This window comes from Lolium rigidum, chromosome 6 (assembly GCF_022539505.1).
Source record: "Lolium rigidum isolate FL_2022 chromosome 6, APGP_CSIRO_Lrig_0.1, whole genome shotgun sequence".
In the NCBI taxonomy this organism is placed as follows: domain Eukaryota; kingdom Viridiplantae; phylum Streptophyta; class Magnoliopsida; order Poales; family Poaceae; genus Lolium; species Lolium rigidum.
This window is the reverse complement of record NC_061513.1, coordinates 212470147-212497955: the sequence shown is the minus strand read 5'-3', so window position 1 is coordinate 212497955 and position 27809 is coordinate 212470147. Positions and strand designations below refer to the sequence as shown.

Here is a 27809-nt window from a genome sequence, read left to right as displayed (position 1 = left end):
AGCAAAAAATGAAGCCGTGGACACACTATCCAAGTTGGGCTAATCCAGACAGGAAATTACTTCCGGAATAGCTCTATCGCACCTGAGGAAACCTTCAATCAAACCAAATCCGGAATCCGAGCGATTTTCGTACCGGAGTCACATGTTGTCCCAATGGACATTGACGAGGTAAACCCATGGACCGCTTCCTCTATCCCGGGAACTGCATCATCTAACCCGGGGACTTCAGGGAAGAAACCGGAAGAAGCTATGTTGGTAGATTGCATGGAAGTTGATATACCGGTCTTTGTGGTTCGAGAAGCACCAAACTGGGTAAAACCTATTAAGGAATTCCTGATCAATAGCGGTTTACCTGCCGATGAAGCCGAATCACGAAGAATCCAAAGGAGATCCAAAGCTTACACCATCATCAATGGTGAGATGTACAAAAGAAGCGTCACAGGAGTGCTCCAACGTTGTGTGTAACCGGAAGAAGGAAAAGAGATGCTCCGAGAAATTCACCAAGGAGAATGTGGGCACCATGCCTCATCCAGAGCACTGGTGGCAAAAGTATTCCAGCATGGGTTTTACTGGCCCACGACTTTGGAAGATGCTAAGGACTTAGTGTGGAAGTGCAATGGGTGCGAGAGGTAAAACAAGCAAAATCATACCCCATCATCCGGTTTGAAAACTATCCCGATAACTTGGCCCTTTGCGGTTTGGTGCCTGGACATGGTCGGACCATTCCGGCAATCAAGAGGACTAATGACGCATATTCTGGTCATGGTGGACAAGTTTACCAAGTGGGTGGAAGTTAAACCAATACGGAAATGTGATGGGCACACAGCCGTCAATTTCCTGAAAGATATCATCTTGCGGTATGGTTACCCGCACATCATCATCACAGATAATGGAACCAACTTTGCTCAAGGAGAGTTCAAATGGTTCTGTGAGGATAACAATATCCGGTTGGATGTGTCTTCAGTAGCAAACCCGCAGGAAAACTGGCAAGTGGAAAGAACAAATGCGCTCGTGATGTCCTATATAAAACCGCGGCTTATCGAGCCGCTCGAAAGAACGCCAGGATGTTGGCTTGATGAATTACCATCTGTATTGTGGAGTCTAAGGACCACACCAAACCGATCAACCGGTTATACACCATTTTTCATGGTATATGCAGCAAAAGTGGTCATACCAACCGACATCATCCATGACTCACCACGAGTCCAACTCTATACCTAAGAAGAGGTACAAGAGGCCCGAGAAAATGATGTCGATTTGCTCGAAGAACAAAGAGAGCTAGCACTGGCAAGATCAGCCATATACCAACAAAACCTCAGACGCTATCATAGCCGGAAGGTAAATTCAAGGGTATTCCAAGAAGGAGACCTAGTGCTACGTCTAGTGCAGCACACTGAAGGACGACACAAACTCTCACCTCCTGGGAAGGACCTTTCATTGTGAGAAAGGCTCTACACAATGATGCCTACTACCTAATAGATGCACATGATGCCAAGGAAGGAAAGGCGGACAAGTCACGAGAGGAAACCAAACGCCCGTGGAACATAGCTCTACTACGCCCTTTCTATTCCTGAGGATGTAATGTAAGGAGTTCCTTTTTGTACCTTATTTGCTATCAATAACATGCCGGCACCTTGAATGTATCTCGGGGACTACCTCTACCGAAATCGCATGCAATGTGTTTATTTTTTTCGTATACCGGTTTGTTTGTTTGGAATTTTCCTTTCCGGTTTAGTAGTGTGGTTAACCTAAAGGTAAATCTTCGACTTAGCTGTTGTCCGCAACCCGGCTTCATGGCAAGCAAGACAAACCGAAAGGATTTGAGCACATTAAAAACAAGAAAGAAACTGAAAGCAAACAATCTGAAAAAAGTTTAACTAACCCTGGTTATACCGGTTTTTTGTGAAAAGTTTCGAGTTTATTCTCTAAGTTCGAGAAAATGCTTGCTTGGCAAAAGAACTTTGGGCCTCATACGTCAAACACCCAAAAGAGGTAGACATAGCCAAAGTAAAAGAACCAAGTGTGCATTAGATTGAATTCGGGAATGGATCCGGAATCTTCACCATGCAAGTTGCAAAGGAAAACAAACCAAAATGTTTCCATCAAACCAAGTTTACCGGTTTAGCATAATAAGCTTAAAGGTTCAAGCATGCAAACGTATTAAAATACTGCAGTTCACTACCACAAAAAGGACTTAGCTGTACATTACATCTTACCACCCAACATATTGGGGAATTTCACAAATTGTTTATCATGATACAGGAACCAAGTTTTTCACTGGTAAAGTGGAGATGAGCTCTCCGGGGCTTGTTCGTGGTGACGGGCACTTCAGGAGCTTGTTCATAGTTACCGACAACAGGTTCTTCGATCTCAACCTCTTCCTCCTCTTCGCCTTCTTCGGCTTCTTCGTCAATGAATTCTTCTTTGAAGTCAGCTGGAGGAGGAATGAAGGTGCTGGTAGAGGCATAGCTGGCGATGCGGTAGGCATGGGCGTGGAGAGCGGCAGTCTTCTCCGGATCGGTATATGTTGGAGCATCAGCACGCATGCTGTGCAAGCTCTCCAGATCCAGAGATTCGTACCAGGAGCACACGAACCACATCGCTGTGTCAGCCCCGGCACGCACAACAGAGTGCCGCCACTCGCTCAACCGCTTGCCGGCATCAAGAAGCCGCTCGGCGAGGGCGCTGATGTTGTCCGGACAAGCTCCCCAGGCTAGAGGCACTTGAAGATCTTGAGCGCAGCTTCCGGTAGCTGGCCAAGATGATCCTCTGTGGTCCAAGGGGCGCTGGCATCAGAAGCTGAATTCTCGGTCCGGAGCTTGGAAACGGTCACCTCCGCGCGTTCCTGAGAGTCTGGGAACAGTTCTGCAGAAAAATCAAAAGAAGCTCGTGTGAGAATACACCGGTAAGAAATGAAAGCTTGCAAGCAAAGGGCAAGAACACCTACTCAGCGCTTTGGCGTCGGTATCCTTGATCATCTGGCCAAGCGAGGCCTGGACCGCCGAAAGTTCGGCATTCCGCTCCCGCTCCAGTGCCATCAGCTTCCTCTCCTGCTCAAGCTCTTGGCAGAGCTGCTCCTGGGCATCAGCAAACTCTTTCTTGGCCTCCTCAACCTCGGCCTCACCGGCAGCAGTAGCCTCCTTCAGCGCCTGGGCGTGCTGCAGGCCAATCTGGAGCAGCTGCTCCTTCATGTTGGTGGTTTCATGGCACTGGGCCTGCAGTTCTTGCTGGTGCTGGTGGGACAGTTTCTCCTTCTCGGCTGGAATCCGGAATGGGTGGAGTTAGCAGAATAAAACAACAACGAAAAAAGAATCCGACGGAAGTTGCTTACCTTTCAGCGTGGCAACTTAGCCGGTGAGCTCATGAAGCGAGGCTTCCGAAAGCGCGGCTGCGCAAAAGAAACAGTTCAGTAAAATTCTATGGAAGAAAAACCGGTACAAAAGAAACCGGTAAGCTCGAATAAACCGTGGCATTGGCTGTGGGTGAGCTCGAGCGCGGCGAACGCCTCAGTGAGGTCGCGGTGCTCCCACAGCAACTCCTCAAAGAGTTGCTTCCGTGAGTCCAACACGCCCTACAAAGTTAACCATGAGAGAAGCTGGTTTCTGGAACAGTTTTGCGCGGAGTATTGCATGCTTAACCCGAAACTCGGGGACTATGTATGCCGGTTTTTTCTAAGCAGTTTCGCGCTAAGTACTACGTGCTGAACCCGAAACTTGGGGACTATGAGGATATATCCGTGAGATCTAAGCTGGAAACAATTCGGTATGAAGAAAAAAGTTCAGGATCAGAAAAAGAAACTTACCAGCATGTTTTTGTCCACATCATGCCAGGCATTGTCGAACTCTCGCACAACATGCTTGAGCCGTGCCAAGTGCTGCACGGTGTTCCGGGGGCCGCGGGGGTCGACCACCACCTTCTTCTCCTTGTCAACGCCAAGGGTAGCTTCGGTCATGTCGGAAGTGTTCCACTTGTCGACATACCGTTGCAGCGCGCCTAGGTTGGCCTCGCCGTGATTCAGCTCAACTTTCCGGCCCAGCTGTGCTAAGACCTTCTCGCCGGCGACAATCGCAGCGCGCCCGTCATGCAGAGTGAGGGCATGTGTGATGGTGGGCTAAACCACTGCAACTTTAACAGCGCCAGAGCGCTGCTCCGCGGTAGCATTGGCGACCTTCCGGGAGAACTTCTTACCGAAAGGGCCAGAAGGAGGCTTGACGGAGGAGGCCGGTGGCGGAGCAACAATGCCCTTGGTTGGAGAGGGAGGCCTCGTTTGCGAGGAGGAAGAAGTCTTGGCAGGCGAGGCTGTCGGTGCTTCTGTTCTTTTTTCGAGGACGGGCGGAACCAAAGGTTTTGACGGCCCGGTTTGTTCTGAGCCGGCGCCCGTGTTGTTAGCGCCGGTATCTTCAACTTCTGGAGGGGAAGAAGAATCCTCCTTCGCGCGGTGATGTTTCCTCTTAGGGGCCGCGCTCCCCAAACTTTTTTTACCTCCCCAAGGGGAGGAAGGAGCTTTGTTGGCACCAGAGTGTGCTGGACTTTGGTGAGGAGGATCCTGAGGTTTGCCGGTATCTTTGGGGGCCTCAGGTTTCATGCTGGACGCGCTCCTGGTAAGCTCAAGAGCGGGTCTGGAAAATGAAAGAAAGCAAAAGTTAGCCACAAGAGCTACAAAAAGAAAAATATATATAAACCGGAAAGGTGCTTTAAGAAAATTTACCCGGAGGAGGTAGGAATGGCGCTTTTCTTCTTCGGGGGCCTGGAGGTCAAGATCTTCCGGCTCTTGGGAGCCGGAGCATCACTGGTACCGGCATCAGGGCCCGAAGCCTTCCGGACTCGAGAGGCCGGGGGATCCCCGACCTCGGCCTCGAGCGGTGTCACGTGCTCGAGCACCTAGGGTTCTCGGTCAGCTGAAACCGGCATCACAGGAAGAGCAAAAGATAAAGGAAGTGAGTCAAATACCTCCAGTATAATGCAATCATCGTCGTCACTACCGGAATCACCGGCCCGAGTTCTTGAAGGGTGAGGTGCAGAAGTGTTACTCGGACATCAGGAGTGCGTAGGGCCCATCTTGTGTATGTTTCCGACACGGAAAGGATCCGGATCCTCGTCGTCCTCGTGAGTGCGGCCGGGGGTGTAGGACTCTGGCACCTCGGCACAGATGCGAGCAAAGTTCTGCAATACGAGGAACAAACAAGTTCGAAAAAAATTCTTCAGCATTCCGGAAAACTATTCCGGAAGCCCCAAGATCTTACGTGGGACGGAGGCGGGCGACGGCGGCTGTAGGGTTGCATGCCCCACTTCCACTCAACCGGCATCTTAGTTTTGCAAATCTGTCTGGCTTTGGCAACCACGCCAGATTTGCTCAGGGGGAAGGTTGTGATCCTCGTGGGATCAAACCGCCCGGTCATTTGGCACATCTTGTGCGCGCGGCGCTACAAGGGGAGAACCCGGCGCGAGACAACTCAGGGGAAGGTTGTGATCATCGTGGGATCAAACCGCCCGGTCATTTGGCACATGTTGTGCGCGCGGCGCTGCAAGGGGAGAACCCGGCGCGAGACAAAAGAGCGCACGATGTCGTCGGCGCAGATGGCGGTGGTGTCGTTGAGGGTCTCCATATGTCGGATGATCCGGTTGGTTTCGTCATGGCGCTCCTTGGAGTTGAACGACCAGTTGGTTCTGGCGGGCGCGCCGGGAAGATACTCCAGAAGGTTGATGAAGTCGGTAGGACCATAATTCCTAACATAGAAAAAAGTCTCTTGCCACGCCCGGCAGGACTCTAACCCGGAGAACTTGTAATAGGGGCTCCCCTGGCAGGGCGTGAGTATGCACGCCCCGCACTGAACAATGGGTTTGGGAGTTGGGAGTTTCGGATCCTGGATCGAATTGATCCGAAAATTGTAGAAGCGAGCGAAGGTCTCGATGGTAGGCAAGAGGCCGACGAAACCTTCCATGAAAGAGACAAAAGAAGAAAGATATAAAATGGCATTGCCAGGAAGATGGTGGGGCTGAAGCTTGTAGAAGTCAAGGAAGCACCGGAAGAAGTCCGACGCCGGAAGACCAAAACCGCGCTCAAAATGGGCGGTGAAGACAACTACCTCGCCTGGATTGGACACAGGCTCTCGCTCGTTACCCGGAATCCGGCAGAATACCTCTTCCGGTATCCTTTGGGACCGGTATAGCTAGTCAATTTCTGCCTGGCTCACGTCGGAGCCCTTCGAGGCACCGCGAGTGTAAGTCGAGGGATCCGAACCAGAACCTTGATCCGGGCCGCCGGTTTATTCCTCCAGCCGGGCAAGATCTTCTTCCAGCCCGTTGGCTTCTTGCTCTATGGCTTCTTCTTCGCTCAAATAGATCTCGGGCTCTTCACTAAACTGGGTGCTACCGGAAAGCTCCCCGCCGGATTCTTCGGAAGCCATTTGTCTAAAGGTACCGGAGCTACCTAACAACCAGATTCTGAACTGCTACTCGTTCCCGAAGATCTAAACACAAGAGAAAAAAGAAAAGAAAAGAAAAGGGGGTAAATAAATCTACCGCACCTATGAAGAACACGAAGAACAGTGAGAAGGGAAAAGATGTAGATCGAGGCACACTAACCTTGAACGGGCGGCGGAGCTTCCTCACAACCGCGCAGCAGAAGTTCGGCGGAGAAGAGAGCATCGACGACGAGCGGTGGCACGGGACCTCGCGAGGCAGTGCGCGTCAGAGAAGGGGGGAATGACAAAACTGCGAGATGGAAGGAAGAGAGAAGTGCGGTGCAGCCTCCGCGGAGGTTCGCTGGAGAGCATGGGTGCGGCGACGAACGGCGGTGCAGCAGATGGAAATGGCGAATAATGAGAGTGCGGTGAGGATGGTGATAAACCATCGCCCCTTATATACGAAGGAGTTAGCGGGCCGGAAACCGCTCGGCCCGCGCCTCTTCAGCTAATGGGCCGCCACGTGGCGCCGAGATAAACGTCGTTTTGGAGGCTGCCACACGGAGCGCCACACGGATCGGATGCGGTGCATTAACTGCGCGTGGGAGACGAGGGATTTGACACGTGACACTGCGTCGTTAGTTACAGTGTGCATGTCATCGACAGGCACAGTAATCGAGATATTATCGACTTCGCCGAGGAGAACTTAATGACGAAGAAACCGTCGGAAAGAAGCCGGAAAGGTTTCGAGCAATCCGGTTTATCGGTATGAATCCGGTATGACACCGGTTAATTATAAAGGAAAACCGGAATGATTAATCCAGTACGTTCGGAATAGGAACCTGGCATTGCCCGTCGGATAAATCCGCCGGACCACACCAGCTTCGGGGACTAATGTCGGGGTGATGGCCCCCGGTAGGCCAAGACTATGGCAAATATGCCATGGTAAACCATCTATATACCGGATTAAAGGTTAATCCGGATGCTCAAGTTGAGTGAAAACTGTGTTAAGTTCGTACAAACCGGTATGCCAGGAGGGGTCTGGAGTACGAGGAACATATGAGATTGAGGTACAAAGGCAAAGATGCTGGAGCTCAGAGGTAAAGATACCGGAGATCCGGCATAGGCTCAACTGTCGCATGTCGGCATTCCAGTCAAAGATTCCTTCAAGGACCAAAGGACAAGATGAGCGAATCACTTCAACTTTAATCGAAGCCCCGACGCCAAAGCTGAAGGTGACGAAAAAGATACTGGACGAGGTCATCAGCCTCTTATTAAAGACAGAATCGGCGTCACCGGGGCCAAAGAAGTTTTATAAAGTAGCTTAGCTTATCAAAGATTCCATTAGGGTTTCTTCCCTTGTAAACCACCTCTCCCCTATATAAGGAGAGGAGACACACCCCTGCGGGAGAGGATCAATTGAGTAGCGAATAGAGCTAGTTCTTGTACCGTAAGGTTGCTTTCAGCCAAGTTTAGTAATACAATCCGGAGATCTCATTCTCTTTTCCCTTAAACCTTCCCCTCACCCGGATCCTCAATCGTACATTCGGCCCCAACTTATGTCATCCTATGGCATCTGTCGTTCCACCACGACGACACTAACAATCTTGATTATTTCCCCATGTAAATTTCCTGCAACTCAATTTAATTTTTAATAAGCTCTAAATTTATACCTAAGCATTAAATATGCCACTCCATTTGTGATCAATAATGCCATTGCGTTTATCACTTTGATAACTAACTAGGTTAAAATCTCCTCGAATGATTGTATGCCCCTGGTAGTTAACCAAGGAACTATGCAACTCAGAAATGAAAAGGTCTCTTTGTTCCTCCTAGGAAGAGCCATAAACATTGATGAATCTAATCACAATGTCCATAGCTTTATGACTTACTATGATAGAATAGAAAAATCTTTGATCTCCCAACTTTCAGGGCTGTAGTTGGAGATGCTCTAGTTGTGTTACTGACGCGAGATGGTACCATGTTGTTGCTCGGGTGGCAAGGAGGAGGATAAGGAATACAAAATTTACAGTCCCTTCCTTCTTTTAGAGAGTTTGCCTTTGCACACAGCATGCATGGGCTATAACTTTTTTTTTTTGTAGAGTGTGCTTTAAAATTCTTTTAGAGTTTCCAAAACATGTTATAACTCGGAACAGAGGGAGAATGTTAGAGTTGCTCTCTTGTATAGCATGATCATAGATGTGTAGATTGAGCATGACGATCTCTATTGCAGCATATATATCCAAATCTGGTAAACTTGGCATCCTAAGTATTCAGTCCATTTCATCCGAAATGAGAGAGTTCAGTTCCCTGGCTAATGCAATCACATCTTTCGATATTATTGTCGATGAAACGACGAAAAATACCCTACTAGCTGTTCAATCCTTCAACTTGTTTCCCTGTTCTCATTTCCTCACCGCGCCATCTATTTACCTTTCCTCCTTTTTTGTTGTGTGTGGCGCGTCCTTGTAAGCTGTCCACAACTGCGCATGCAAGTGCAACTGACCATGACATGTATGGTAACGCAACCCATGTGATATCGGTACACTACTAGTGTGCCGGCGTAATCATCATTCAGGTGCTGCCGTTTCGGTCCGTCTCGCCTTCGTGCTTGGGAGTGGTAGCACAGAACAAGGGCAAAATGGCGGCGTCGCCGTTCCTGGCGTCCTTGCCGTTCAGCTCCAGGACAATCATGGTCTCCGGCGCCCCGCCACCGTCGTCGCTGAGGTCAGCCGATCCGCTGGCCTCCCTCGCTTTGCCCCAAAGCACCATGTATAACCCGGCGACGATGAGGGCAGAACCAATTGCGCTGCAAGGACAACGACCACAACAAGTAAGCTTCACCAACTGAAAATTTAATCTCCGCATGCAGACCGTAAAACTGAAAAGGAAAATGTGATCGACTCTAGTACCTTCCGACGTATATCTTCTCCTCGAGGATGGCCCAGCCGACTATGGCGACGACGACGAGCATCAGCGGGCTGAACATGGACACGAAGAGCGGCCCGCGAGTCTGGATGCACCACGACATCGCCGCGAACGCCATCCCCGAGCCGACGATACCCTGCAGCATGCGTGCACGCCAGTTCTTCGTCAGAAAATGTCGTCGTTGATTCGGACACGCTATAGTTAATTCAGTCGCTAAGGTAGATCGGCCGAAATTGCTCACGATGTAGAGCGCGGCGTATAGTCTGATGTCGAGCCCGAGCTTCCACGCCGACAGGCTCCTGTCCATGACGGCGCTGACGCCCGCACACTGCACCCCAGCCATCAAGGACATGATCGTCGTGCTCGTGTACGGGGCCGAGAACCTCTCCGACATCTTACTCTGCAGATTAAACAAGCTGTTACGGGACTTGCTAGAACAAGCTCCATATGATGATGATGTAGGCGTAGGAACCTGGAGGATGAACCAGACGGCCCAGGCGACGCAGCTGAGAATTATGAGCACGTCGCCGACGATGGCGGCATTGCCGCTGGCGGGCGCCGCCGCGTCGGTTGTGTGCTCCGCGTAGCGCCAATGCATGGGGGATGCCCAAACCTTGAGGAGCGGGCCCTTGTAGAAGGGCATGATCATAGAGCCGCCGACGCAGACCGCCGTGCCGAATACCTTGGCCTGCCCAGAGGGCGTTGCGAGCCGGACCGTCTCCATCTTCAGTACCGCGGCCATGACGAAGGTTATCGCCGGGAGCGTGTTGCTGAGCGCGCACCCCACCGTCGGGGTGGTGGACTTGAGCCCCACGAAGTACAACACCTGGTTTAGCGTCGCGCTGTATCACGCGCGCCCACAACAAACAAGACATAAGTTGGATTAATACGTCACACCAGCTGACCGATCTGGAACTACATCACATTATATCTTGCCTACGCTACATACATCTGCTTTGCAGTTCGATATTCTAAAATTAATGTTGCAGCTTATTTTGCCCAACTATCACATTGTCGCCCATTTTTCGAGCCAATTTGTGCCGGCCCCGACACAGCTTAATTTGGCTAAACAAGGAGAAGTGAAGCAGAGCTGGTGACATCCCAGATGACTCACAAACTTTGCCAACATCATACTGTCATAAGTTGTGTTACTGATGATACCACCACGTACGGTGGTGCGTAAGAAAAAACATGCTTTTATCAGGAAAAAAAAGGAGGAAACAAAATCTCATAATATGGAAAGGCATTCGTTAAGCTGCTAATTTGAAGTAGCACACTGTAGACTATTCAGTTGCCACTGAAGCTAGTACTTTTTTTTTTTTGACAACGGGGAAATGAGAATAAGGCATGTCCCCTGTTCCTGGAAGAATAGGGAACCTGTGTAGTGCACAGATACGGGAGCTAAACTTGAGAGGAAAACCGAAAGGGGTTCCTGGTAGTTGGGTTCCTTTCATGCACCCAGAAAAGGACTAGATCAGAACAAGGACGTTTCGGCATGCAACATTGTTACTGTATTTCTTTATGCAGCTATTTCCAGCTGTCTGTCTGTTCTTAGTTTGAATGACACATCGTAAAAAAAAACTAGAGCAAAACAAGGACGTTTCTGTATGCAACATTGTTACTGATGGATATATGCAGATATTTCCAGCTATTTGTCTGTTGTTAGTTTGAATATAATGAGATAATTGCTGCAAGTTATATTAATGAACGAAGAATAGTTGTTGGAATTAATGAGAAGTCTGTTGCACATACCCGAAAATGGAGGAAAAGAATATCTGGACAAGAACTTTCTTGGTGATCACCATCCCACTCCTCCTGCATCGATCCATGCATGTAAGTTGATTTGGTTAAAGCCGCTATAAGTAGCTATTGGTCTCAAAAGATTTATAGTAAGTGAACTTGAAATAATATGATACATGCTGTCCTTGAGCTAGGTCTTGCTTATGTAAATTGCCCGTGTGGGTGCTACTCTAAAGGTGTCCAAAATTGGGCATAGGTGTATAAAAAATTATGATCAATGAACCTATTTTTGAAAGTCGCATAAATCAAGAAAGTCCCACCAAATCCTTTCCATGAGAAAGCTGAAGGATGAGCTATCTTTTTTTTTTTTGCGGAAAGGTAGATGGATGAACTATCTTAGATTGTTCACAATAAGGAAAACAAATCAATGGATCATCTCCTCCACATAAATGATGGTTCTGGTGACAGTCGCATACACACAAATCATGCTTACATAGATGATTATTGCAGTACATGGATCATCTCCTCCACACCTAGACTTAATTAGTTTGAGAAGGCATAGATAGATGTGTAGACGCACCTTTCGAAGTAGAAGGCGAGGGGGGCGAGGAAGAGGGCGGCAATGAGATTGCGGTAGGCGATGAGCACGTATGGACTCATGCCGGTGTCCAAGGCGAGTTTGGACAGCACGTTCATGCCGGCGAAGCCAAGCTGAACCAGCACCATTGCCACTGTGGGCAGGCACTCCTTCCCCATAGCGGCAATCTAAACCGTGACTATCCTCTGCCGAAATTCCAGTTGCAGGCTACACTAGCTGCAACTATGTTCTTGAGAAAGAGATGGAGGAGAGAGAGGCAGGGGCCGAAGAGGAGGGAATTGGGGGCGGTGTGGTGTGGGATGGAAGTGAAGGGAATGTTTGTGTATATATAGGTAGCAAAGCGAGAGAGAAAGGGAGATCCAAGGAGGTGGGTGAAGACTTGATGCAGTGAAACGTGGCAATAACAGAAAGGGTAGTCCACACGCAAAAAAGCTCGAGCGATACAAGGCATGGAGTTAATGAAGGCAAGCAGGCATCACACAAACGCAGCTGCCCAAGCTTTCATCAGGCAGGCAGGCAGCTGGACGGGGACGGCGATCATCCAAGGGGTGCGCGGCGCCGTTTCTTTGACCGTACCACCGTTCATCAGCCATCCTACGTCGCCGCTGTGTTCCTCGGCGGAGCCCAGCAGGTCGCTATTGCCTATTCCCCTGAGATGTTCATTGTCCCCCACCCTATCACGGTGTCTTGCGTCGCCATTCACTCACGTGGGTTACAGCCTTGCAGATGCTACCAAATGTTTGTTCAGGCAGCTGTTACTTAGAATAATTATAGCAATTACCGGGCAGTCTCTTTCAGCAAAAAAGAAACGGCAATAATTCCAACAAAAGAGAATTCTCACGTGCAGATCTATTTGCAGCAGATAATTGGGTCGCTTGAAATAAAAACTAGCAACCACTACAGAAAGGTAACATTTCCAACATTAACGAACAAGTTTGTATACCCACATTTTTTTGAAACTAGGCAAAAGATTTGCCATTTTCAACAATAGAGAAGAAGTTTAAGTATGTTACAAGCCAAAGGGATTAAGGCGAAAGCCATGATCCAAACTGGAGACACTCTCTCAGGATTACATTATCAATGCTTTAGCCCCAGCCAAAGACCACATAGCCACCTCCTCTTTAATTTTAGAAACAACCATGGCACGATATATTTACGTGCACGATATACATGTGGATCAGTATCTCAGATTTGCTGGAAGGAACAAGTTTGTGATTCTTGAGCGGGCGGGCGGTTCCTTGTTGGGCTGTCCTACCGAGTCCGCGTCCATCCATATGCGCGTGTGTGATGCGTAAGAGAGCGTGCGTGGCTCAGTTTTGTCATTCTCGAGTCTCGACCGGCTACCGTTTGCCCGCATGGCGAGATGAACTGAAACCGTTTCGAAAGGTGGATGACACCAAAGCGCATATCATTCGCTCCGTGTTATGCGCGTGCAAATCCACAACAGAAAATGCGGTAAGGTTACTTCTAGCTCAAACCACTCGATCGCTTCGGCACGATAGCTCATGCATGCATTTCTAGCTGTTTTCCTGAGGTAGCTTGGGCGAAACTGCATATGCCAGCTCAGAAAATTAAGGCGAGGACTCTCTCTCTCTCTCCAAGCTTGGACCCGAAGAAGAAACTGCAGCACCATGATTCCTTCTTTTGCGTCCAGCAAAAATGGAAGGAAAAGAGGATCAGCTCAATCTTAACGTACACATCTCCCTCAGTGCACGATTTGCCCGTGTGGCTATATTCATGAAAGCTGAAACTACGACCCTCGATATAGGAAAAGGTGCTTGGATTTGTGTACGGTGGTACAGTTATAAGCTTTCCTACGTCTTATATTCTTACCAACGCACATGCACTGCTACAAAATACTACTACCTCCGTTCTAAATTAAGTGTTGCAGTTTTATCTACATATAAATGTATCTTTTTTTTTTTTAGAAAAAAAGGAGGTACTTGTCCTATGTGAGGTGCTTATATTTGTGTATGGTGGTACACTTACATGCTTTCGTATGTCTTATATTCTTACCAAGGCACGTGCACTAGTACAAAATGCCTCCATTCCAAATTAAGTGTCGCAACTTTTTATAAATATAGATGTACCTCGATGCATTTTCATATGTACATACCTTCGTATCTATATAAAGTAGTGGTGACACTTAAATTTGGATCAGATGGATTAGTTGATTAATGACGCGGCTGAACATTCTTGATGAGTGATGCTTATTATCCTAATACCTAGAATTGTGTATGCCAATTTAAATAAATGAGCAATTTTCAATATGAATCTTAAAACAGGAGATAAAACATGACCATGAAAGTAGAAATACTAGTCATGCAACCTAGCTAGTGGGAAAGACATAGACAACATGTCTAAACTCATTGCTAGTAATAGTGATTCTAACATGATCCTAATTCCCAATAGAGAAAAGAAGAACATATAATGTGTTACTAGTACAAAACAGGCCTTCAATCTAGCTTTTGCAAGTATTGCTCAAAGAAACTGAAAATATAGTACAAAATGTTCTTCAATGTGACAATGTTATAAATTGATAGAAATGATTATAAGATACGACAATTAAAATAACTAGTCACTTACGTGCAACTGTGGATGGTATGGTATAAGGCAAGGACGGCTGTGAGCCTTGTGATCCTCCTTATTTTATTACAACCAAGGTGTTTTCATATGGCCATGACAAGGGAATGCATTGGCTGATACCTTCAATCCAGATTAGAAAATTGGAGTACTAAAACTTTTTTCCCTAGAGACCTAGGTTTATTGAATCCACGTGAAGATTATTTTTGGTGTAAGGTCACTCATGTAAGACTTCTAGTATCTGTTTAATTCATGTCCTACTGGATCAACGTGTTCTTGTGTAGGGTTGTGTATCGATCATTGGAGATAAGACCGTGATTGAGGTTTTCTCCTGGAGTTGTGCGTTAGTAGATGAGATTTAAAAGATAAAATGAAACACGCATGTACAATATCATAGTCAAGATATAAAAAAATGCAACATTGATGTGGGCAACGTCAATGGTGGAGCCACATTGAGAGTTATGTGGTCAATTGACTACATATGTTTTTGGAAAATCCTTTGTCTACAAGTATAAGTTATGCAAAAAAAAACTAAAAACTAGTAAAAATATATCTATTTGACATTACAGATTCAAAAAATCATCACAGATTTGCAGTTCCGGCTCCACCACTCGGCAGCGTGTCCTAATGTGCACCATGATTCCGCATGCCGCGGTTTTTACGAATCAATTGTCCACCCCGAATTCCTCTATATGCCGCGTGGGGTGTGGTATTAAGAATTTAAGATAGATTAGACAATCCCGTAAGTTTTGTGACTACACTGTTACCCCTAGATGATAACCACACTATCGACCTATGAATACCGTAACTTGAGCATAACTCCAAATCATGAAACTAACACTACTTAAACCTTCATGCCTTTACCGGTCTTGTTGGTTTGTGTATCCTGGTTGACTTTTTGACGATTCCATGCCCTACTAACACAACTTAAAGTCTTCTATTTAGCTCACGATCCTGTGGTTGACACTGTGATGATTCTCGGCAGAGATTTTTTATTAATTTCCCTTGATTTCCACCTATTTGCTTCCATTTTGCAAAAAAACAATTAATGTAGAGGATTTGCACACCTAAGTGTGAATTAGGATGTTGTAAAATAATATCCCCATTTAGATGGAGATAATGTGGTTGTTTTCACGAGCCATCAACATCCTCAAGCTTAAACCTTGAGCATCCTCGAGTAAGGTACAAAAGTCATAAGGAAACTGGAGTCTATACCGAAAGAACGAAAATGCAAGTTCACATACAATTAGTGCCCGCTACTCGATCTCACTTCTTCTCCTGAAAGCTTGGCGTAGATAGAGTAATGGGAAGATACTATAAAGTTTTGTCATGTCAAGGTAACTACAATTAAGCTTTCAAAAACAAGTATGGTTGGTGGCGTAACTATCATTCTACCTTTCTCGAGAAAACACCCAAGGATTATTTGAATTCAAGAATTAAAACAATTGAGAGTGAGAGATCATGTCGAAAGATGCATATCAAAAGAGCAACTCATTTTCAAATCCCACTTATTGAGTCATGACTTTTCCAATATTTTAGTTCATTGCCCTTCAAGAAATCGCACTTTGTTAGTAATGAGACCATGTCAAAAAGTTGTAGACCCGACTGTTTTAAATAGTCATGAACAATCTTGTGAGGAGTATTTGAATTTTCTTGAAAAGTTGCTCATCGAGGTATTTTACCCATCATAACATTACTATTACAAATGTTTAATCAACTCATAGCCAAAATCTGAGATTTCTCTCTTAGTACATCGTTCGAACGCCAAGAGAGTCATCCATGATATGTCAATGCATAAGGCAATATCTCATTTAATTTAAGCATTTTGTGCATCAATCTCAATTAACGCAAAAATGGGGTTCTATTGAACAACTCACTTTGTAAAGTACCTTCAAATTGATCATCAATTTCTATGGGGTCGAGTTACTACTAAAGATAGACTCTTAAGCAATTATTACAACACCCAAATAATCATTTTTTGAGGGTAAAACAGTGGGGGAAAACCCCACTACAATTATTATTATTATTATTAAAGGAAAAGACTTTACAAAGTTACAAGCTATACAAGTTGTACAGAAGAGGGAAGAGGGAGAAAAAGAACAAAGCAAAACAAAACAAAACCGAAAAGCAAGCCTAGACTAATCTATTAAGAAAGGTATCAAGCCAAACTTTGTAAGCAGCAGCTCTCTTCTTCTTCATTCTGTAAGATAATAAAAGAAGTTCTTGTCGGAACATTGTCTTCCAAGCACATAAAGAGGGGGCCTGATCTTCAAAAAAAATCCTGTTTCTAACAATCCATATGGCCCACGATGCAAGAATGATAATCTCCACTGCAAAATGAAGAGATAAATAATCTTTTATGTCATAGAATGCCTCCAGTACTGATTGTTGGTTCCAAATTTGAGGGCAAACAAGGGCCCAACATAACTGAGCAAATGGACAGCTCCAAAAAAGATGTGCCAAAGTCTCTTCTTGATTACATTGCAAAGTGGCACAGTTGAAGGATGGAAGGTGGCAATTCTTTCTCTTAAGTAGATTCCTTGTATTAAGCCTTTCGTGCAAGAGAAGCCAGAAAAAGAATTTGTGCTTGGGCTGACAAGAAGATTCCCAAATCCAAGTGAAGAATTTTGGTGCGTGTTGCACCCCAATCATGAATTTGTAAGCATTTGTTGTAGAGTACTTGTCTGATCCCCATATATAGCTCCAAGAGTCAGGTTGTAGCTGTTGTGCCTCAGTTTGCACATTAACACATAAAGATTCCAACTTCTCAAATTCAGGAAGGCTTGTTGGGATAGAGGAAGATGGAATAGATCTTGCAGAAATTCCATCTGCAGAACTTTGCTTACAGAAACATCAGTCCTTTTAGCAAAAGAAAGGAGGTGTGGGAATTTTTGGTGTAAGCATGAGTCTCCCCAAAGATCAGTCCAAAACAGAGCAGATTTTCCATTACCCAAATTACATCTTGCCATAGCTTTATAAGTATCAATGAGCTTGAGATGAGCTTTCCACCAAAACGAGCCTTCCAATTTAATCCCAGGAGGCCTGTCTTCATCATAATAAGTATCTCTTACAAGATGCACCCATGGAATGTCTGAGTTGTTGTAGAACTTGTCCAAATTTTTGAGAAGTAGTGCTTTATTTTGAACATCAAGGTTGAGTACTCCCAACCCACCCCGGTCTTTGGGTCTGCAAATTTTCTTCCAAAAAACTAGAGCACTTCCTTTAGCCTGGACATCTGCAGTCTTTTTTCTCCAAAGGCAATGTCTCATATATTTGATCACTTGGTCCTTTATTGTGATAGAGACATCTAGACAACTGATACGTCTCAAACGTATCTATAATTTCTTATGTTCCATGCTACTTTTATGATGATACTCACATGTTTTATACACATTATATGTCATTATTATGCGTTTTCCGGAACTAACCTATTGACGAGATGCCGAAGTGCCGCTCTCGTTTTCTCGCTGTTTTTGGTTTCAGAAATCCTAGTAAGAAAATATTCTCGGAATTGGACGAAATCAACGCCCAACATCTTATAATTTCACGAAGCTTCCAGAACACCGGAGAGGGGCCAGAGGAGAGCCACATGCCCACCACACAAGGTGGCGGCGCGGCCCAGGGGGGCGCGCCCCCCTATTGTGTGGTTGCCTCGTCAGCCTTCCGACTCCGCCTCTTCTCCTATAAGAAGCCCCCTGACCTAAATCTTCGATACGAAAAATCCACGGTACGAGAAACCTTCCAGAGCCTCCGCCATCGCGAAGCCACGATCGATCTGGGGGACAGGAGTCTCTGTTCCGGCACACCGCCGGGACGGGGAAGTGCCCCCGGAAGGCATCTCCATCGACACCACCGCCATCTTCATCAACGCTGATGTCTCCCATGAGGAGGGAGTAGTTCTCCATCGAGGCTAAGGGCTGTACCGGTAGCTATGTGGTTAATCTCTCTCCTATGTACTTCAATACAATGATCTCGTGAGCTGCCTTACATGATTGAGATCCATATGATGAGCTTGTAATCTAGATGTCGTTATGCCATTCAAGTGAATTTTACTTATGTGATCTCCGGAGACTCCTTGTCCCACGTGTGTAAAGGTGACAGTGTGTGCACCGTGTGGGTCTCTTAGGCTATATTTCACAGAATACTTATTCACTGAGTTATAATTTGAGTTGGATGTTCGTTATCTTGCCAAAGAGTAATTCAGAATCGCATAGTGAAGTGCTTATTTATATTCCTTTATGATTGCAATGTGCTTTATATCACTATTAATCTATGTGCTACTCTAGTGATGTTATTAAAGTAGTCTTTTCCTCCTCCATGATGTGATGGTGACAGTGTGTGCATCATGTAGTACTTGGCGTAGTTTATGATTGTGATCTCTTGTAGATTATGGAGTTAACTATTACTATGATAGTATTGATGTGATCTATTCCTCCTTTCATAGTCTGTCGGTGACGGTGTGCATGCTAGTACTCGGTATAATTGCGTTGGTCTATCATGCACTCTAAGGTTATTTAAATATGAACATCGAATGTTGTGGAGCTTGTTAACTCCGACATTGAGGTGCTCTTGTAGCCCTACACAATTAATGGTGTTCATCATCCAACAAGAGAGTGTAGAGTGGTTTTATTATGTGATCAATGTTGAGAGTGTCCACTAGTGAAAGTATGATCCCTAGGCCTTGTTTCCAAATACTGCAATCATCGCTTATTTACTGTTTCACTGCATCTTTACTTCCTGCATTATTACTACCATCAACTGCACGCTAGCAAGCTATTTCCTGGCGCCGTTACTACTGCTCATATTCATTCATACCACTTGTATTTCACTATCTCTTCGCCGAACTAGTGCACTGATGTCTACGGGTTCTTCTATTCTTGTAGACAGTGTTGGGCCTCCAAGAGCAGAGGTTTGTAGAACAGCAGCAAGTTTCCCTTAAGTGGATCACCCAAGGTTTATCGAACTCAGGGAGGAAGAGGTCAAAGATATCCCTCTCATGCAACCCCGCAACCACAAAGCAAGAAGTCTCTTGTGTCCCCAACACACCTAATAGGTGCACTAGTTCGGCGAAGAGATAGTGAAATACAGGTGGTATAAATAAGTATGAGCAAGTGGCAACGGCACCGTAAAAGTGCTTTGCCCAGGACAAGAAACAAGCAAGTAGTAACGCAGCAGTAGTAACGCAATAAAACAAGAAACAAGCAGCCGATAGCGATATTTAGGAACAAGGCCTAGGGATTAGACTTTCACTAGTGGACACTCTCAACTTTGATCACATAACGTAATAGATAAATGCATACTCTACACTCTCTTGTTGGATGATGAACACCACTAATTGCGTAGGATTACACGAACCCTCAATGCCGGAGTTAACAAGCTCCGTAATTCAATGTTCATATTTAAATAACCTTAGAGTGCAAGAAAGATCAACACGACTAAACCAAGTACTAACATCGCATGCCCACCGTCACCTTCACGCCACGTCGGAGGAATAGATCACATCAATACTATCATAGCAATAGTTAACTTCACAATCTACAAGAGATCATGATCATAGCATACGCCAAGTACTAACACGGATGCACACACCGTCACCATTACACCGTGCGGGAGGAATAGAACTACTTTAATAACATCACTAGAGTAGCACATAGATAAATTGTGATACAAAACACATTGCAATCATAAAGGGATATAAATAAGCACTTCACTATGCCATTCATAACAATGAATAAGTATTCTGTGAAATATAGCCTAAGAGACCCACACGGTGCACACACTGTCACCTTTACACACGTGGGACAAGGAGTCTCCTGGAGATCACATAAGTAAAACTCACTTGACTAGCATAGTGACATCTAGATTACAAGCATCATCATATGAATCTCAATCATGTAAGGCAGCTCATGAGATTATTGTATTGAAGTACATAGGAGAGAGATGAACCACATAGCTACCGGTACAGCCCCGAGCCTCGATGGAGAACTACTGTAACATCCCAAAAAATTCAAAACAAACAAAATGAATTTCCCTAGTTCCAAATTTTTGGAACCAACAAAAACTTTTATTAAAATAAGATTTATACATAAAGATCTTGTTTAAATCTTGTGTTTTGCCATGATGAGTGTTATTATGCTTATGTGCTAAACCCTAAAACCCTAATGTGATCAAGTGAAGGTCACCAACCCAATAAAATAAAAGAGAAAGAAATCAAATAAGAAAAACCTTAAACCCTAATCTTCTCCAGAAATCATTTGGATCTATTTTGAGAAACCCAAAATAAAATAAAAGACATATGGGGGAATATAGCCCTAATAGGTAAATCTTGAACCCTACCCTTGTTATTTATGCTAAATGGTGGTGAACCATGGTGAACCCCACTAAACCCTAAACCTCCCCCCTCTCTTCACCACCCTAGCTAAATTAAAATAAAAGGAGATTAAATAAGAAAGATGCATATGTGCCTATGGCTATATTTATAAAACTTTACCCTAAGCCTTTCTACTTTGCTTAGAGGTTTGGAAAACCTTCATATACTTTACCTAGTACTTACCAAACCAAATCCAAGTGGTTTCCAAAGAAAATAAAAAGAAACTAAAAATGCCATAGAGGCATATGAGAGTAAAATAGCAAATTTGTGAATTTAAGAATCTTGACCCTAAGTCTTATGGTGAATGGTTGAATCACTTCCATATACCATTTCAACACTCAACAACACCTTTTGGGTCAAGCCTAGTCAAATTAACAATCAAATGCCACATATGCATAGAGGCATATGAGACCCATAGCCATTTCCCCAATTTTTGCCCTATGACACTAAACCTTGACCAAATGGTGTGAGACCATCTCCAAACCTAATATAACACTAAATTGACCCTAACCCATGCCCAAGTGAAGCAAGGGGAACAACTTACAAAAATAATAAAATTTGAACCTCACCTCTTATGTGTTATGGCCAATTTTGCAAATCTTTGATCAAGACCCTTTGGAATGGATTCAATGGTTTGAAAATGTTTCAAAACCAATAAGAATCACATTAGAGTCAACCAAAGTCAATTCAAATGAAGAGAAATCACATAGTGAGAAAATCCCCAAAATTCCCTCACATACACTTAGCCCAATTTGCAAATCTTCAACCAAGGCCACCATGGCTTGATCTCTTGCTTGTAGAATACTTATATATGATAAACAAACACATTTGCATCAAAGAAACAAGAATCAAATCAAAGGAAAATTCAAAACCTACATACATGTGATAATGGTCATATAACCCATTTATAACATCTTCCCTACTTTACACCCCTGCATTTGACTTTTCTTCAACAAAACTTGGTCAACTCTGACCATGTAATCCAAGACCATGTCAAGGTCAACAACTTTCATGTTGACCATCACTGCTGAAGTTGACTAGGTTGACCAGAATAGAATGGACAAGTGAGGACTTTGAATTAAAGAGAAGATGAGCCACTTTTTGAATTCTTGCAAACCTTCACCAAAATGACCACCACCACCACCAATCTACCTCAAATGTTATATGAATGAGATCCACCAAGGGAATTTCCAAAATTTGAAACTTTTTCTCTTTCGGCCATATCAACAAACACCTTGTGGGCGTAATATATGTTGATGCCCATGCTGAGTTTTTGGGTTGGACTTGGTCCAACCCCGACCATCCCTGCTGCTCCGGAGCATCCCCGCATCTCCCCTCTACCTCACCACCCACTTGCCTGCCTCTGCTTGGACCATTTTTGACCAGAACTAGACCATGCCGGCCCTCTTGTCACCTCACCATGCTCACCCCTCTCCTCTCACATCCATCTCCCCTCACCATGTCAATTGACTTCCCCTGACCCTGCTGAGGCTGACCCTGCACGCCCTTGACCGAGACGGTGACCACCCTGCCCAGGAACGGACGTGCCCAGACGCGCCCAGAAGCGCCCATGCGCGACAGGACGCGCATGGTGACGCCCGGAGCACGCCGCAGCGCGTCGTCGCCTCGTCGCCTCCACCTCCCCCCGACCTCGGCTTCGCACGGAGCATCGCCACGGCACCGGCTAGCTCCCGCGACAACCCCATCTCCCCGCTCGAGCACCGTCGCCGTCGTCACCATCGACGACCGTCCGCCACGGTACAACACGCGCGCGTCACGCTCCTCGCTCGCTACGGCACCCTCGTTTTCGGTGCCTTCAAGCGCGTCGTGATCCCCGTGACGTAAGGAAGAGAGCAGCATCACCGCCCACTCCTCTCCGCCACTGTGCCGTCGTCGCCATGACCGACCAACCCATGCCGCGCTGCCCTTCCTCGCCCGCTATAAAAGCCGACGCTCCTCGGACGATTTCTGCACACCAACGAGTTCTCCTCTCCCTCCCGAACCTCCTCGACCTTTTCCCTCTCCGATTACACCCCACCTCGCCGGAATTTGGCCGGAGCCCGCCGCTGCAGCAGCTCAACGAAGCCGACGATTCCGAGCACCCCTGGAGCCGCCGCAACCCTCCCTCGACTCGCCGTCGTCGACCAGTTCGTTTGCCCGCCGCTCCGACCTCGCTGGACGCCGGTAAGCCGCCCATCGCCACCCTCCTGGCCGCCGGTAGGGTTAGCCCTCGCCGGAGCTCGTCGACGAAGGGGACAAACCCTGGCCGTCCGATCTCTTTTAATCCCACGGTCCACAACACACCATACCGGTTCGGTGTTTTAAAAGAAACTGACAATGGACCCCACTGTCAGGCGGCCCGCTCGCCTCGCCAGCGCAACTGGGCCGGCCCACTTCTTTCCCGCCCCTCGTTTGAATTCAAATCTCATTTTATTTATTTTCTGTGAATTGCTCTCAGATGCTTTGCCAAATCTTTAATAACTTCAAATCTACTCGGTCATTTTTGACAAATTTTATATATTTGGAAAGCTTAGAGTTTTATCTACATAATGACACTGGATTCAAACCCATATATGTTGTAGAGTTAAAGTAGCAAAATAAACAAGACAGGGACTTTTCTGCCTTAGAATAATTATTAAAAATCAACCAAAAATTCTTTTGAGTTGATTCCAACTCCTATAATTCACATTTCACTTATACTAATTGTTTCTGCAAAAATATGCCATGCTTACTTTGAATGATCATGGTTTAGTTGATCTAAATGACTTTATGGCTATTTTCTAGTAAAAGATATTGTCCAAAACTATTAAGAAATATCATGAGAGAGTTTCTCTCATTTAAATCTTGTCACCACCAAGTCCAAATGAAGTGGAGACTCTGGTTAGTTAGGTCCCATAGGATTTGTTGGTGATATTAAATCTTTGATATGCTAGAATTAAATGGTATGAGGTGCTCACCTCATTTAAATCATTTTCTCCAAATGACAAGTATGAAGAGGTTGACTTTGGTCAACCTAGGTCATATATTGTTCATGAGAGAAATTAAATCTTAATAAGACAATGAGAGGAAATTATTTCTCTAAGTAATTAAAAGTAAACCTTATTTAGTATGAGAGGAAATTATTTTTCCTAAATAAGAAAACAACACATTCACCCACTTAATAGTAATGTGTGATGCTAGTTTAACTTGTGTAAATTATATGAGGTGTTTCACTTCATTTAAATCTTGTCCCAAGTACTTTCATATGAAGTTTGAACCCCTGGTCAAATACTCTCACATGAAATACTTGGAGATTTAAATCATAATAGGCATTATTAAATGGTATGAGGTATCTCTACCTCATTTAAATCATTTTCTCAAATGATGATGATGAATGGTTGACTTAGGTCAACATAAATTCATGTGTGATGATTTGAGAAATTAAATCTTAAGAAGATTCAATGAGAGGAAATTATTCCTCAAGAATTAAAAGGGAACTATCATTTACATATATAATGAGAGGAAATTATTTTTCTTAAAAATAAAACCATATCAACCCACATGATGACAATGTGATAATGCTAGAATAGTTGGTGTGATTTATGTGTGTGCTTTTTATAGCTCTTGAACTTGTGTGGTGATTGTATACCCCGTATTCGTATTTATAGACGCTAGTGCCGAAGGCTACGAAGGGGACGACGAGAACATCTACGGAGAAGAAGGAGGAACATTTTGATCAATACACCAACCAAGGCAAGCTAACACTCTTGCAAAGTCCCAAGTGCAAAGCTCTACAAGAGCAAGGCACCATCACCATTTATTTTTATGTCCAATAAACCTATCCCCTGTTTTTACCTTGCAATTATTTTGCTTATTGTTTTTCAAAGCTTACTTTTGATTTATGATTCACTTAGGCTAGAATAGAACAAGAGCATCAAATTTAGCCTAAAGCAAACAAAGCTAGATAGCACCCCTCATGACTAGTTGCTATTGCTAAATAAATAAAAGTGACTACTCTAGTTGGGAACTTGTGAAATGAAATGACTTTGAAAACCTTGGAATGATGATTCATTCTATTGAAAGCTTTTGATGGTGAATAGGACTTGTGAATGACATGGTGAACTTTACAAAAACTGATGGTTGGGTTCGGATGCGATACCATTCCAATTTACAAGTACCCCCACAATACCTGATTATGGGTAGGGCTTAACTGGAAGTTTATGTGTCTTAGTATGGGTTCCCTCTAAACAAGCGTCATCGGGGTTATGCCGAAAGCTGCCTCCACAACAAAAGAAACGACGTTAAAGATGAGGTGAATGTCCGGCCCAAGCCTCGTGCGGTTCCCGGGTTGACGATCGGTCTTCACTCGGGAGGCCAAGCTCATGGGGAGAGGTACCTATACTAGGATATGTAAGTAAAAGGTTATGGTTGATGATCCGCGTACTGAGTTACGATTATTCAGGGTTACCCCGACGGATGTAATCAAAAGTTGTGGCACAAGCGTACAACCTCTGCAGAGTGTAAACCTATTCGAATAGCCGCGTCCACGGTTAAGGACGGTTGGAAAGGCCATACTCGTTCCGTCATCGGACCATTTTCAAAAATGTGACATATGACTTGTGATTTTTGCTTTTGAAAGGTGAATGTTGAGTTTGACTTGAATTACAACAAAGGTTGTGGGAATGACACTAATGTTCCCACTTGAGTTAGTTAGCACATGAAAGGTTTTGATTTCAAATACTTGTGAACAAAAATTGGCTTTATGCAAAAGAAACTAGAGCTTAGCACCCCTTACCGTAAATGTTCGTACTTACATTAGTATTAGTTTGCGAGTACTTTAAAGTACTCATGGCTTTGTCCCTGGCTATTCAAATGGCCGGACTATGAAGAGGAGTACCGGAACCCGGAAGAAGGACAAGCAGGACGTCTACGACAACTAGGACCACTCCCGACGTCAACAGCTTGCTCCGTGGAATAGATGGACTACTACTACGCTACTTCGCTTCCGCTATGTGTTTTGTAATTGATCAATAGATCATCTACTATTGTAATGAGACTGGATCATGTGATCCTTTGTTGTAAGACAATTACGATGTTGTAATGAATGATGTTCTGTGATATCAATCTATTATGTCTCGCAAAAACAATATTCCTGGGATTGCGATGAATGGCATAATAGGCATCTGGACTTAAAAATCCGGGTGTTGACAACTACTCCCTCCTCATGGGAGCAGCAGCGGTGATGAAGATGGCGGTGGAGATGGCAGCGGTGTCGATGGAGAAGCCTTCCGGGGGCACTTCCCCGCTCCGGCAGGGTGCCGGAACGGAGACTCCTGTCCCCCAGATCTTGGCTTCGCGATGGCGGCGGCTCTGGAAGGTTTCGTCCTCCGTAATAGGGTTTTCGCGACGGAGGCTTTAAATAGGCGGAAGGGCAGCCTCGGAGGGGGCCTGGGGCCACCACACCATAGGGCGGCGCGGCCCCCCCTCTGGCCGCGCCAGGGTGTGGTGTGGGCCCCCAGGGCTTCCCTCTGGCGGCTCTCGGGTGTTCTGGATGGTTCCGGGAAAAATAGGAACCTGGGTCTTGATTTCGTCCAATTCCGAGAATATTTCGTTACTAGGATTTCTGAAACCAAAAACAGCAGAAAACGAGAACCGGCACTTCGGCATCTTGTTAATAGGTTAGTTCCGGAAAATGCACGAATATGACATAAAGTGTGCATAAAACATGTAGATAACATCAATAATGTGGCATGGAACATAAGAAATTATCGATACGTCGGAGACGTATCAGCATCCCCAAGCTTAGTTCTGCTCGTCCCGAGCAGGTAAAACGATAACAAAAGATAATTTCTGAAGTGACATGCCATCAAATCCTTGATCATACTATTTTTAAACATATGTAGTGGATGCAGCGATCAAAACAATGGTAATGACATGAGTAAACAAGTGAATCATAAAGCAAAGACTTTTCATGAATAGTACTTCAAGAAAAGTCTTAATAAGTCTTGCATAAGAGTTAACTCATAAAGCAATAAATCAAAGTAAAGGTATTGAAGCAACACAAAGGAAGATTAAGTTTCAGCGGTTGCTTTCAACTTGTAACATATATATCTCATGGATAATTGTCAACATAGAGTAATATAACAAGTGCAATATGCAAGTATGTAGGAATCAATGCACAGTTCACACAAGTGTTTGCTTCTTGAGGTGGAGAGAGATAGGTGAACTGACTCAACATAAAAGTAAAAGGAATGGTCCTTCAAAGAGGAAAGCATCGATTGCTATATTTGTGCTAGAGCTTTTATTTTGAAAACATGAAACAATTTTGTCAACGGTAGTAATAAAGCATATGAGTTATGTAAATTATATCTTACAAGTTGCAAGCCTCATGCATAGTATACTAATAGTGCCCGCACCTTGTCCTAATTAGCTTGGACTACCGGATCTTTGCAATGCACATGTTTTAACCAAGTGTCACAATGGGGTACCTCCATGCCGCCTGTACAAAGGTCTAAGGAGAAAGCTCGCATTTTGGATTTCTCGCTTTTGATTATTCTCAACTTAGACATCCATACCGGGACAACATGGACAAGAGATAATGGACTCCTCTTTAATGCATAAGCATGTGGCAACAATTATTATTCTCATATGAGATTGAGGATATGTGTCCAAAACTGAAACTTCCACCATGATTCATGGCTTTAGTTAGCGGCCCAATGTTCTTCTCTAACAATATGCACGCTCCAACCATTAAGGTGGTAGATCTCTCTTACTTCAGACAAGATGGACATGCATAGCAACTCACATGATATTCAACAAAGAATAGTTGATGGCGTCCCCGTAAGCATGGTTATCGCACAACAAGCAACTTAATAAGAGATAAAGTGCATAAGTACATATTCAATACCACAATAGTTTTTAAGCTATTTGTTCCATGAGCTATATATTGTAAAGGTGAATGATGGAATTTTAAAGGTAGCACTCAAGCAATTTACTTTGGAATGGCGGATAAATACCATGTAGTAGGTAGGTACGGTGGACACAAATGGCATAGTGGTTGGCTCAAGTATTTTGGATGCATGAGAAGTATTCCCTCTCGATACAAGGTTTAGGCTAGCAAGGTTGTTTGAAACAAACACAAGTATGAACTAGTACAGCAAAACTCACATAAAAGACATATTACAAGCATTATAAGACTATACATCGT

The 27809-nt window shown here is 44.9% G+C and overlaps 1 protein-coding gene across 1 annotated transcript; it reads right to left on the bottom strand.

Annotated features, from left to right (window-relative positions):
* Positions 1-8978: 8978 nt before the first annotated feature.
* Positions 8979-11828, bottom strand: LOC124663730 (WAT1-related protein At1g09380-like). Its single transcript, XM_047201403.1, has 6 exons — positions 11653-11828; positions 11085-11147; positions 9805-10174; positions 9574-9732; positions 9317-9468; positions 8979-9213 (listed from the first exon to the last, which is right to left on the bottom strand). The coding sequence occupies exons 1-6, from the start codon at positions 11826-11828 to the stop codon at positions 8979-8981; spliced, it is 1155 nt and encodes a 384-aa protein (XP_047057359.1).
* Between the last annotated feature and the right edge of the window lie 15981 nt (positions 11829-27809).

Coding starts and splice junctions, on each gene's coding strand:
- LOC124663730 (XM_047201403.1), bottom strand. CDS start 11,828: ATGGGGAAGGAGTGCCTGCCCACAGTGGCAATGGTGCTGGTTCAGCTT. Junction 9,733..9,804: donor CCGTCTGGTTCATCCTCCAG/GTTCCTACGCCT, acceptor TTTAATCTGCAG/AGTAAGATGTCGGAGAGGTT. Junction 9,469..9,573: donor TATACGCCGCGCTCTACATC/GTGAGCAATTTC, acceptor CGCATGCTGCAG/GGTATCGTCGGCTCGGGGAT.